The sequence below is a fragment of the Tachypleus tridentatus genome, chromosome 1, assembly GCF_004210375.1.
Source record: "Tachypleus tridentatus isolate NWPU-2018 chromosome 1, ASM421037v1, whole genome shotgun sequence".
Taxonomy (NCBI): Eukaryota; Metazoa; Arthropoda; class Merostomata; order Xiphosura; family Limulidae; genus Tachypleus; species Tachypleus tridentatus.
The window spans coordinates 100777781-100791815 of NC_134825.1; the positions used below are offsets into that span (position 1 = coordinate 100777781).

At 31.0% G+C, this 14035-nt stretch overlaps 1 protein-coding gene across 8 annotated transcripts in view; it reads right to left on the reverse strand.

Annotated features, from left to right (window-relative positions):
* Positions 1–4145: 4145 nt before the first annotated feature.
* ash1 (histone-lysine N-methyltransferase ash1) overlaps positions 4146–14035 on the reverse strand; it is a 128945-nt gene continuing 119055 nt past the window's right edge. For all 8 annotated transcript variants that reach the window (XM_076514922.1, XM_076514912.1, XM_076514884.1 and 5 more), the window contains 5 exons: positions 10827–10911; positions 8770–8951; positions 7470–7542; positions 7044–7205; positions 4146–5370 (listed from right to left, as the gene is read on the reverse strand). In XM_076514922.1, the coding sequence (XP_076371037.1) occupies positions 5209–5370; positions 7044–7205; positions 7470–7542; positions 8770–8951; positions 10827–10911 (664 nt within the window). In that variant the 3' untranslated portion in view covers positions 4146–5208. The remainder of the gene's footprint in view (positions 5371–7043; positions 7206–7469; positions 7543–8769; positions 8952–10826; positions 10912–14035) is intronic.

Consider the following 14035-nt stretch of genomic DNA (forward strand, 5'->3'; position numbering starts at 1 on the left):
TCCCACTATTTGTTGGTAAAATAGTAGCCCAGGAGTTGGCGGTGAGTGGTGATGACTAGCTGCCTTCCCTCTAGTAAGTATTACTTATCCACACATGTGCACTTTTACATGAGGCAAGTAGGCGAAACACTACATCAGAAAAGAAGTGATTCCTTATACAACAACTTTTAATGTATGGAAAAGTCAGTGCGTTTTGGTGACAATGCGTTCCAACGATGGCTTCATGTTGGTTAAAAACAAAAGTGTATATATGTCATACTTTTACATTAAAATGTATTCAGAATATACATACTATCAACCTAACAACTTAAGCGAAGCCAGACATTTTGCTAGTAGTATACAATATATCCGATTCTTGAGGTTTTGTTAACAAATACTTCATTATGTGTGTAATAGTTGTTATGACTGTGATTTTGCGTAAAAATATTAATGATATCTACTTAAAACATATTATATTATAATGAAATATAAGTTTTATATAAAAATCACATATCACTAATTTGTAACCTGTGATTAACATAAACTCATTGAATGATCTTTATATATAAGTGAAAAATAATGCATCATATGTTACCGTAATGTTGTTTTGAAATCTCAGTGTATATGTTACGAAAATGTTTTGAAACGTAAAATAATCGATAAGCTAGTTTTTTTGAAGCTACAAATTGAAATCCTACGTGTTTAGTTTCGTTGAATGTACCCAAGTTTGACTGAACTCTATTTACAACACCCTGCTTTCTTCCATCTAGTTACTCTTATATCCAATTAGCTAACTAATCTCTCACACCAATAATTTTATTTTACAAATATTTTATGCAGCACCTTGTCAAACTTTTTGAAAATCCAAATACACCAAATCAACACTCTTATCATCATCTACACAAGCAGTGACATTTTTAAAAACTGTCAAAATATTTGTCAGGCAAAATTTTCTCTTAGTGACACCATGGTTACTGTACCATAAAATAATAAAAAATTTTGTTTGATAACTTTACATATATCTGTTATTAGACTTTCAAATCTCTTCCCACAACAGATGTGAGACTAATAGATCTATAATTGGTGGGACTAACTTTATCACCACTCTAGAAATAGAGGTGTGACATTAGCTAGCTTCCAGTCCTTTGGCACTTGCCTACTATACAAGGACTTACAATAATAGTAGCAAGTGGCTCACATATCCAATCCTTAATTTCCTAAACCCTTGGGAACATATTATCTGGCTCAGGAGCCTTATCATTCTTTAAACTTCCCAATTTCTTTCTAACAAGTTCAGAGTTAATGCAATCATTTTTTTATCCTGTTTCTATCTATAAACTAAATCTTTATTAGTAAAAAACTACAAGAGTAGAATTTAATATTCCAGCCCTTAGATACAACCCTTCATCTATCATACCTGAAGGATCCTACCTCATCCTAAAATTTTGTTTACACTTAAAAGTAGTTACAGAAATATAAACTGTTAGTTTTTAAATTTTCAGTATAAATTAATAAACAATCTAACATATCTTTGTTTTTAATAGGTTCCTTGACCAGTTGGTAAAATAAACCATCCTGAAGTTTCCAAAAACCTTGCTTCCTAAAAGTTCAGCTTTAGCACTTTTCACACTTAAAATTTCAATATCCATATTTATAACCTTAATATCAGGTGAAATCTTAATCTTTGTTTTCAAGTTTCTATTAATTTTTCACTTTAAGCCTTTTTGCTTTATATTCACCGACAGAAACCCAAATTTACTAAATCTTTTAGCTATTTGATATCCTCAAATGATGTAACTTACAGTTTATATGTCAAGCCACTCCTCCCCTATCTTTAGTCCTCTAACCCTATTAAATGACCTATAATTTGTATATTAAAGAAAATTTTGTTCTCAAAATTGTCTACATTTAACAATGTTTCAGTTATTCCAATTATATCACAATTTTCCATTCCTAACAGTACTATAAAGTCATCACTTTTATTTCTTACATTTCTAACATTACAATAGTAACGCCTAAACCTATCCTCAGATTTACTTCTATACTAATTTCTTACGCTAAACTTTTCTCTACATCTAATTTTTCCCCATTTAGTTTATCCTGACCTTAACCACTTTCCAGTCTCTTGTTTGAATCTTCCCTTACAGCTGAGTTAATAGCTCTTGTGAATAAGTCAGACTCTAACCTATTCAAATGTAAACTATCCACTTCAAAAGCTTCTTTCTCCAACTGAACAGATCCAAGTTCAACCAGCCTATTTGTTCATCTTTACATACTAACTTAAGTTTAACAATTAGTCCTAATGATCTACTCATAATTACAGTTCCATGATTAATAATCAGCAGTATATGTGACACAATTCAGTTGTTTTTTTCTTTAAATGCCTTTATCAACTCCTTGTATAAATATTAGATTTTATTATCTACTTTTCCCCATATCATTAGACTCTAGGTACACAACATAAACTACATTGTTGTTATATATACACTACTGGCCAAAATCTTAAAGCCAATGAACATAAAGAAAAAATATGGATTTTGTATTGCTAGGCTCAACAACTTATTTGAGTTGAGCTTTGAAAGATGAAAATAAGTAATGGGTATGTGTGTGTGTTTTTTCTTATAGAAAAGACACATCGGGCTATCTGCTGAGCCCACCGAGGGGAATCAAACCCTATATTTTAGCATTGTAAATCCACAGACATATCACTGTACTAGCAGGGGGCTAAGAAAAGGGAAAATAAAAAACTTCTTTTAGCATTTAATAGGGAAAATGTGAACACTATGAAATTAGTCAAAATACTAGCTGGTCAAAAATTTAAGACCATACTGAAATGAAGCGTTAATCGGTAAATATGTAACAATATTTAGTAATTTGTGTTCAAGCATTAGTGTCGTTAACATCTCCCACTGACATCTGTGTTACATTGAGTAAAAACATGACAAAGGCTAAAAAGTTGACAAAGTTTGAAAGTGGCAGAATTGTCAAGCTGCAAAAGCAAGGTCCCTCTCAACGTGCTATTGCTGGTGAGATTAGGCATAGTAAAACTGCTGTTGCAAATTTCTTAAAAGATCCTGAGGGATATGGAACAAGAATTTCAAGTGGTTGGCCCAAGAAAATTTCGTCGGCACAAAGCAGGAGGATTCGACGGGTTGTCCGGCAAGACCCCAGCCAATCGTCAAACCAGATTAAGGCCCTTACGGACGCAGAATGCAGCTCAAGAACAATAAGACGGCATCTACGAGAGAAAGGCTTTAAAAACTGTAAATGCCTTCAAAGGCCACGCCTCCTTCCACACCACAAAACAGCTCGGTTAAACTTTGCTGAGAAGCACCAAACATGGGACGTAGAAAAGTGGACGAAGGTTTTGTTCTCTGATGAGAGAAAATTTAACCTGGATGGTCCAGATGGCTTCCAACGTTATTGACACAATAAGGTTATCCCACCAGACATTTTCTACACAACACAGTGGAGGAGGTTACATCATGATCTGGGGTGCTTTCTCCTTCCATGGAACAATGGAGCTTCAGGCTATACAGGGGCGTAAAACAGCAGCTGGCTACACTGGCATATTGGAGAGAGAATCCTTAATGACTGAAGGCCCTTGCTTGTGTGGAAAACACTGGATCTTTCAGCAGGACAACGCTGCAATCCACAATGCCCGCAGGACAAATGACTTTTTCATGACGAATAACGCGATTCTTTTGGACCATCCAACATGTTCACCTGAACTGAACCCCAATGAAAATGTTTGGGAGTGGATGGCATGGAAAGTCTATAGAAATGGATGTTAATTCCAAACAGTGCATAATCTTTGTGAAGCCACCTTGGAATAACATTCCAGCCAGCCTTCTGCAAACACTTATATCAACCATGCCAAAGCAAATGTTTGAAGTTATTCGCAATGATGGCTGTGGAACTCACTACTGAGACCTCTTGTTGGGCATTTCCTACCCTGTTTAGGACTTCTTTTTGGTATTGTCTTAAACTTTTGATCAGCTAGTATTTAGGCTAATTTCACAGTGTTCACATTTTCCCTATTAAATGCTAAAAAAGTTTTTTTATTTTTATTTTCCCTTTTTCTATTTTCATCTCTTGAAGCTCTACTCAAATAAGTGGTAAACTATGTGAAGAGTTTCATAAGAAAGTTTTCTGAAGACTTCATATAGTATTAAACATTTATTCAAAGCGACAAAAATGTTTACAACGTATATACAAAGTACACAACAACAGGTTACTGCCAACAATTGAGTATTCCACTCTCACACAGAACACACTACATAAACCATTATGCTTGAAGTTGATGACAATAAATGTAGTATAATGTTACTATCCCAACAGACAAAAATTATCTTTCAATATCTAAAACAAAAATAGATTAATGTCAAAATACTCATTCAGTATGCTGCAAACTGAAGTGAAAACTGATTATTTTAATATCTTATTGGTCCTTACTGTTAAAAACACTTTCCACCATTGTTATGTACAATGCTTTTAAGGTCGTAACAACCAATGAAGTTGCAATGTTTACAAGGACTTCACCGAGAAACTGACCTTTGACGAATGATAATTTAACACATGTTGCTGTTCTCAATGATTCTTTTATATGGTTCATGATACCTAAATGAAAGGTATTACTAATCTTAGGAAAAACTAAAATGCAAGAATAAGTTAATAAACTTTGCAAGACACATTTCAAAGCCTAGATTTTTCTAGAAGTCATGATTAAAAATGTGTAAAATTTGAGAAAACTATTGGGTACAATTCATATACTTACAGAACAAAAAATAGGAATATAAAATAAATAAAATTCATGAATTAAGTTCCATATATGCCCAAGAAACTCACCACATGCCCAAACAGTAAAACCAATTCATGTTTTAATTGAAATCAAGGTCCAAATGTTATTAATCTACTACTGTACAACGTGCTCACTAGCATCATGTAATTAATTCTGCTCAAAGAAAAAGCTTATCAGCAAGTGTAAAAAGGTGTTCTTTATGAGACTCTAACAATGATTATATATATATATATGTATTTATATATATATTTACAATTTTGAATGATCATTTTAAAAATAAAGACAGAACAAAAAACAAAAAAAATCACATAACTCTGCTAAATATATGGCAGTGCAAAGCTGCACTAATAACAGTAGTTATGTTGCCACAGCAACATATTCTCATGACCTTAAAACAGAAGCATTAACATAGATTTTAATACAAAAATTCATGTGACAGTTTCTTCTGCTACTGGCTTCTTACGAGGCCTTCTAGTACTTCCTCCTCTATTTGCATGTAATAGATAACTAATGTCAATCACTTGTTTTCCAGGAAGTTGAGCCAGCAACTTAAGAAGAATGTTGTTCAGTCTTTCCTTTCTTTCTTGTCGCTGTGATAAAACCCAAAAATGTTATTACAGAAAGTACTATTTATTTTTCACACAAGTTATTATACTTAATGCCATCAAGGAAAGATCAGAGCCTTTACATCATTATTTCCAACATTCATAAAATTCTTCAACTTCCATGTACTTTCTACCTTAAGCAACTCTAGTTTAAAATAATTTTTTTTTCATTGTTCGAACACTTGGTTTGAAAGATAAGATGAACCTCCACAAAAACTTCCACTCATAACATTTTCTTCCCATTAACCTTCAGGCACAGGTGTCAGTTACTATTAACACTATCTTACAAAATCAGTTAGATGGAGGTTGGTGTTTAGTGAAACATAGTTCTTATAAAAGAGCCATATATTATTCATCTAATAAAGATCAGGAACAATCAGTGATATAAATTTATGGACAAAATTATACAAAAACCAGCAACTGATTTTTCAGAAACTATCATAAAGGATAAGTAACCAAACAATTTTTGGAAGACACATTACACACATGTTCCAATTCAAGTACTATAATATAGAAGAAACAAAACTTTTTAAAAAATAATGTGTAATAATTTTAGTTTTAATTAAATAAAATACCAAAATGCACAGATGTTGAGAAAACTTGTGCATATAATTTTTGGCTTTAAAATCCTTTCACACCTAATGTGTCATGTCTGTCCTCACTTGAAAATTATGTTAACATTTTGAAAAAAGGAAAAAGGATTTTGTTATCAGGTGGAACCAATATTTATAGGTGTCATTCAATATGGTATTATGAATTTGACAGTTTGTTTTGTTTTGAATTTTATGCAAAGCTGCAAGAGCCATAGCTATCTGTACTAGCTGTTCCTAATTTAGCAGTGAAAGACCAGAGGGAAGGCAGCTAGTTATCAGCATCCACTGCCAACTCTTAGGCTAATATTTTACCAACAAATAGTGGGACTGACTGTCATGTTATAGTGTCCCCACAGCTGAAAGGGTGAGTATGTTTGGTTGTATGGAAATTTGAACCTGTGACCTTCAGATTGCAAATCAAATGCCTTAATCATCTGACTGTGTTGAGCTGTATATTTAATGTCAATTATCAACTATTCATTTAATCCTACACTACTGCTTTAGCAACAGTATGTGGTATAGAACAGTACAAACCAGATACATATACAACATACAAAAGTACTGAAACAAAACTATAAATATTCACTTTGGAGATTCTACAAGTTATTCAAATACAATATGTAAATGATATGATGGACAAAACATTTTTATTCTTCACATGAACATTACTATGCATTCTGACTTGTCTCAGTCAGATTATCATAACAAATTCACACACATATCTTAAAACAAATACTTTTGTAAAGCATTTGTTTTTTTGTGTATAATAGACTTACAACTGTACTCACTACCACTAACTTCCTTGTTTTAAAATAACAAATCCCAATATTTTGTTCACTTTTTTGCACCTAATGTAAATTTTAATTTCAACAATCTATTAATTCAGAAACATAAATCTTTTATCTGGTTTCAGGTTAAATAGAAAAACCAGTCAATATACTTTCAGTATTTACCTATTACAGACAATCTGAATGCATCAGTTTGAGATTATCTTGAGATCCAACTAAGATCATACAAGTACAATTAGTTAGTTCTGTTGGGAAGTAAGAATACACAGAAACTCACCGTTAGTGTAGGGGTAGAGATGATGTTTTCACTGCTAATGCACTCATTCACTGAAGAAGAAAGGCTTTTATCTGATTCATCCACACCATGTTTGCTTCCATCACTTTTAACACTACTAGCACTATTCATTCGTTTCTTGTAAGAGATTGGAACAGTATGAGGCTACAGTAAAAGAGAGAAAGCTCAAGTTAAGTTTAATTCTTTCCCACTTAGGATGCCATGTATATCTTTCTGAATATAAAGGGAAAGGAAACATGTCCCAGTTTTATAAATCATGAAGAAACATCATTATTAGCTACTTCATGAAACATTTGTAAAAATCAACTGGTTAACAGATCATATAAATTAGGTTTAAGAGTCAACTGACCATAACCTTTAATACTAAAATTAAGGAAATATATATAAACAATGAAAAGCAACTCTTACCGAATATGTCTTTTTAGGATTAAGCCTCTGCCTGTATGTCTTAAAAGCATAATTTTTTGTGTTGACTGGGTAGCTATTGAAAAGTAAAAAATGTAACATAAATTTTAGAAGTTAATATAATATTTTAGACATCAAAACTCCTTTCTGCTTTATTGTAGCTACATACAATTTTCTTGAATATGCTAAAGTGAGTGCTGTACATTTATTCTTTTTTAATTTACTGCCAACTAGTCACAGACACCTACTCTAGAAGTTTCCTAAGCACAACAACACACAGCATATACTTATACTTATTACGAGGATAAGATAAAACAAACTTAATTTGATAACATGTAACTGGACGTTTTCATTAATGAAACAATCCACTGAGAGTTTATACTATAAAAATATTCAATATAAATATGTGGTATTAAAGAAACTGGAAACCTTTTGTGGTGGATTATGCAACTATAATGGTTGGAAAAAATTAAAATGAATTTCATGAAGAAAAAAGGAGAACCACAAGAAACTACAAAACATATATTGAAAACATTTATACAAAATGGTATTGGTACATATGCTTCCCTAGCAATTATACTCTTGGCAGAAGAATAGTGTCTGTGATCATATCTGATGGTAAAACTGTCACTAATTAGTTTTATGAAGCATTATACAAAAGACAGTGGAAAAAAAGACTGATATAGATGTCAATCATTACTACCAATTACTATTAAAGTAAATTTTATTTTTAAAGATTTTTCAATTATTCAGTATACAAACTACAATTCATGCTTTTGGTACAGTTAAATGAATCATTCTATGATTTCACATAGTGAGAATTTACTGATCACTGTGCTAGGTTTGTTCCAATCTGTTACTAAGTGGGATTAGTCATCAATAGTGCTTAAATAAATATATTTTACTAAAATTAAGTTGTGTTAAAATGTACAGATTAGATTACAAAAGCATTCATACACATTCAGATATTACTAGCCTACAAACAGTTCATAGCTTGATTTTGGAGAATTTCTAAAACAACATAAACATAACAGTCAGTTATATGACAATACAAACCTTTTGTAGATCATTATGTATTACTAAAGGTTTGTTTCATTTAAAGATTTTACAGACAAAAGGTTTGTTTGGAATTTCATGCAAAGCTACTCAAGGGCAATCTGCACTAGCTGTCCCTAAATTTAGCAGTATAAGACTAGAGGGAAAAGAAAAATGAAGGCAACTACATAGACAAAGGAAACATCTATAATTATGAATATCTCATTCCGATTTCAATTATGAAAAGATTTATAGTGCAACAGCTTACTTGGACTTTGAAATCTTGTAGAAGAAGTGTGCACTCTTGTCTACACGATATTCACAGATGTAAACATCTTCCAACTGGAAGCCCTTGGGTCTACCTTTAGAGTATGTATTCAGGTCTAAAACACAACACAAGCCTCGAATTGAATCTAAGGGAATTATCTCATATAATGGCACTCGCAGGACCTACAACAAAAAACAGTTAAAAGACAACTAGTATACTGTAGTTCAAAGATTAAAATTTACAACATATCAGGAAAAAGATAAACTTCAATAATTAGTGATAAATTGTTAAATACACGAACAGCAATTATTAAGTTAACACAGCAGTCTCGTTTGAACAAACCATGAAAACTGACTTCACTGAAATAAGATTTATGTTTTCGTAAACTTTAAAACTGAAAATAAAATACAGTTCACTGGTGTGGAAAAAAAGCAGAAACTGATGTGTTTATAAAATTTTAGGAGATATACACTAATCTTCATAACAGTATTAAATAATCAATCTACGGGTGTAATCTTGTTTTGACATGGACACACTTATTAAGAGTAATACTAAATCAGTTTTGGTTCCACACCAATCTATCTTTTGCCATAGACATATGTTTTTAACTTTTTTATAGCAGATAATAAATATATTTATTTTGCCTGTAAAAACATAAAAAATACCAGAATTTCAAGTTTAATGTCACTAAAAACACAAAAGGCTTTCAACTTTGTTATACAGCTTTTAGATAAATATCCTGACACTATAAATGTATTATAATGACCTTATGCTGTAAACAAACATACATCAAAGTTGAAAGACATGATTTTGTATTTACTGATTGATAATTTACTGTTTAAGATATTTTCTGTCAGTTTCAAGAAGAAAATGAACTAAAACTCACAAAGTAGTTTGACAAGTTAATTCAGAACTTAGTTTTTATCCCCTTCATATACATTGCTAGTTGTACCTTGTGTAATAAAAAAAAGAATTGTTTTTAATTCTCTCAATATGGGCTCAGTCATTCTGACCAATCACATAATCTCTTTGTACTCGTTCAGTCTTTATCTGATAGTATAAACTTTTAATAGTATACATTCAAAAAATTTGGCAGTCATTTACATATAAAAAATCATTTTTTATAAAATATTTTTAATAAAGTGTAAAAATAGACTCATTCTGTGTGTATATTAAGTGTTTGTTTTGAATAATCTGTGGGCAAAATGATTTTCTTATCAAAATTACAAATACTTTTCTTCATCTCAAATTTCATTTGTGTAATTTTTGAAACCTAAATACATCTAAAATGTTTGTTTCAGTAAAGCTTTATATTTCAGCTGCTATTTTCTCTACCATAATACTATACGTGACTGGTAAATTTGACTGACCTCACAAGATGAAGAAGAAAAAATCTAAATTAAATTATTCTCTTCTTCCTTCTAGAATGTCAAACTGTAACATGAAACTACATTTGTTTTTCCTAAGTAGCCTTAAACTCATAATAGTTTACATCTATCAATATTTAAGTTCTTGTTTTATCGTGCTTTGGACCATGTCTAATTAATATTCATGTCATTATAAGTTGTATATCATCTGGGAAAAGTGCACCTCACATTATGCTATTGAATTACATAAACCATAAGTTACTCCAAGCAGCTCGTGTGTATACCTAGTAAACACTACTGCTAGCCAGTATTTGTTAAGTAGCAAGGACTTTGTAGCTTCTTTCCCAAAGTTCTATGTTCAAGTTGTCCACCTTTATGCACTTGTAATTCTCTAACATAAATATTAATTGGTTTATTTGAATAAATTTATAATTTTGCTACCAAGGTCCATTTGCAATTTGCTTTTTTACCAGAAGAAACTGTTCAATTCACCTACATGTGTCTTATTTTGAACCAAATAAGCATATATTATGTAATACTAAATTAGAATATAATATTGTCAACTTGAAAAGACAGCTCAAGTGGTATGCACACTGAGTAATTATTTAGTCTTTACCTCTATAAACCCCTAAATAAAATATACTACCATTGTATTAATATTATAAAAACAACTAATGAGAATCTTCTTACCTCATTAGGGTAAAATTTTCTAGATGGTTCATGATAAGTTTCATGTGGATGGAGATAGTGGTGACCAAATGCAAACTTCTGCCCCCTACAACATTAATAAAAAATAAAAAAACTTACTTAATGCACTGGAAAACAGCTTTAAAAAATTAATCTAAACTTTACAAGAGAAACACACTGAATAAGCTGTTTTAAAAAATTTCCCAAAGAAGAATTAGAATTTAATACTTATTAATTATTCTATACAGCATAAAACAAAATGATTGATCCAAGTAACCTAGTTACATCTTTGCCAGAATTCTACTGTTCAAAAATATATGTAACTTCAACAAATGAATACTGATAAAATAATTTTTCATCTAACAACAGTCAACATAACAAAAATACATATTCCAAACAATGTTTAATATGAGCCTAAAATTGACAAAGTTATGCAAAATAGTATCTTGATATATTTATATTACATAATTAACTCTCAATAAACATGCAGTTTTCATGTACTTGCAGCCACAAGGTAACCATGAAAGTATACAGATTATAACTTTATGAAACTTAGCAGGTTTCAGTAAAAAAAAAATGTGTTTTGTACACAAGTATAAAATTTTTAAATTAAGTAAATTTATTATAGATTTGTCTGTGAAGTTTGAAGTTAGAATTTGACTTAGGTACTTACTAGCATGAGTGCAAGGTAATTTTCATGTTAAGATTAAAAATGTTTATTTTTTCACCCTACAGTTACTTCCAGTTACATAATCTCTAGGACATCATAAATGAATAGCAAAAGTTTTTCCAGCCTAAAACTGATCTATTTAACTGGTTTTTAACTCTTGCTCTGGGTATTGTGTATTACACATCAAGGAAAGTTTTAATATTTTATATTCAAATTTTTTTAAAACTACTTGTTACTCATATTATACCAATTAGTATAGAATAAAACCTTAGCTAACAATCTATAGTTTAATTGCATATAAGATTTAAGTTCCCAATTCTACAAATCTTGAATTTCCCCTGGTATGACACGACATATTGTCTCTAAGCATCTTGCTTTCTTTAGTTTTTCCCCCGCCCCTTAAAGGAGTAAGAAATTAAATGTAAATTACTCATTACAGAATTAATTTGCTCAGATAAAGCATAATTTTTACAGCCTTCAATTTTGTTTGGTTACAGAGTTATAAATAGAAAATGAAATCAGACCTTTCATGCTACCCCTAATTGTCACATCCATTCTTTCAGGATATGTTCAAATTCTCCCCTTGCATCTAGTTATGTATTACATATAACTGATAGAAAGTCAAAGTTTTCATCTATCAAATGACATTATATAATGTGTTCTATTCTGCATTTTAAACAGAGAATATGTATAGTCAATTTCACTCAGATTACAAGCAACATTCCAGTGAAAATTTTAATAGCTAACTTGGATGAATTTGTAACGGCTCTTGTTTTTCATATCCTTTATTTATTATTATAAAATCAACTAAAATGTAAAAATAAAGAATGTTTTAGGTGAGTTAAGATTAGGCAAAAAAAAAAAAAAATTACTTGCACATTGTTCATGTAATTTGATAGTATAACATGAGCTACTGCACGCACCCCAAGTGATTTACAACTTGTAATGGTGTAGATAGTAGTGAACATAGTTCCAAAGGTAATCTAAAGGAGCAATAAGACAATTAAATTTAACTATAAATAGATGTAGATTCCCATTACAATCTGAAGTCATTCTAGAAAGAAAAAAGGGGTAACTTAGGTTTATTTCCTTTTTCTTTGATGGTTATGAGGTTGGTCAAATTGACCAATCCCATTTTGAGGTAGTGTATACAAAATAACAGATAAAATATAAAGTTTTAATTAAAAAAATTAAACAAATGCTTGAAATGTATTTGGGAGGTTTTAAGGATTACACAAAGGAAATACGAGATTTTTGACATGAGAAAAAATATTTATTAACATTATGTGAAAATTACTTTAGACACAAGCTATTCAAAATGAATACTTAATTTATTAATGGACAAATTTTTATTTTTATTTATTAAAAATATTTCACTAAAAAACAAGATTTTTTTTATAAGTGAAAGATTGCCAAACTTAGTGAAGATATGCACACTACATTGACAGAGATGCCAACTATTTCAAATGACTGAGCGTAATGATTGTAGACAGAGCCCTTTCACAGTTTTAGTCCTTTTGGATTTGCCATAAACAAGACAATCTGGTGAATGAGGCCTCTTTTTTCCATCTTGTGAATGATCGCATTGATGTTTCAATGCTGATTAGAAAACGAGAAATACCCATCTACATGAGCGCTAATTGGCTGACAAGCACTGATGACGTAACTATGGGTTCCCTCACGTACCCAGTATGGAGAAGCACCACACTCAAACTATTGGTAGATGTCGGAGATACAAATATTTTTTATTATTTCAAGCACAAATATGATTATCGCATTATAGCTATTTGGACTATGTCTTTTATTTATTATCAAAATTTATTTGTATCTCACTAGAAATTTTCTTTTCACCCCTTTCAAGCTCTGGGGGAACAATTTATCACTTTATTGTATAGGCCCATATAATATATAATAATTTGGGAGTTGCAACAAATCGTAATATTTGTCTGTATGAGCGTATAGTCGTAATGTATACACCAAAATCGTACTGATTACGCTCATATCGTAATGGTTGGCATCTCTGCATTGAAAATTGCAAGTATTAAATCAATAAAAACTTTAAATGAGTATAAAGAGGTCATGGTGTTTGGTCGAACTGACCAAGCCCATAATGAAAAAGCCTCATACTTGTACCAGTTTAAATTTATTTTCACTAAATTTTAATGTTTTGTTGCTCTTTTAACCATGTAACAAGCTTTTTGGTTGGTTGATGGTTGATTTTGTGCTTTATGGCACAAAGCAGCTAAACTATCTGTGCCAAACACATCCTGTAAAAAGTTAAGAGTAAATTTAGTAAAATTCATAAAAGGAAATTAAGGGAAAACTAAACTTTGTTTATAAAAGAAAACAAATAGCATGAAACCAATGTTTACATCTAGTCTACAACATTAAGAGAAAAACTACAGTAATACAAGTCAAAGGACTTTCTGTAGCATAATTGTAATTATCATAACTTGCCAGGAAGACCAACAGGTAAGCACAAAAACCACTGTCAGTCACCTGAAGTTGGCCTTTCCAGTCCTGGTTTCGAGTATCTTGACAT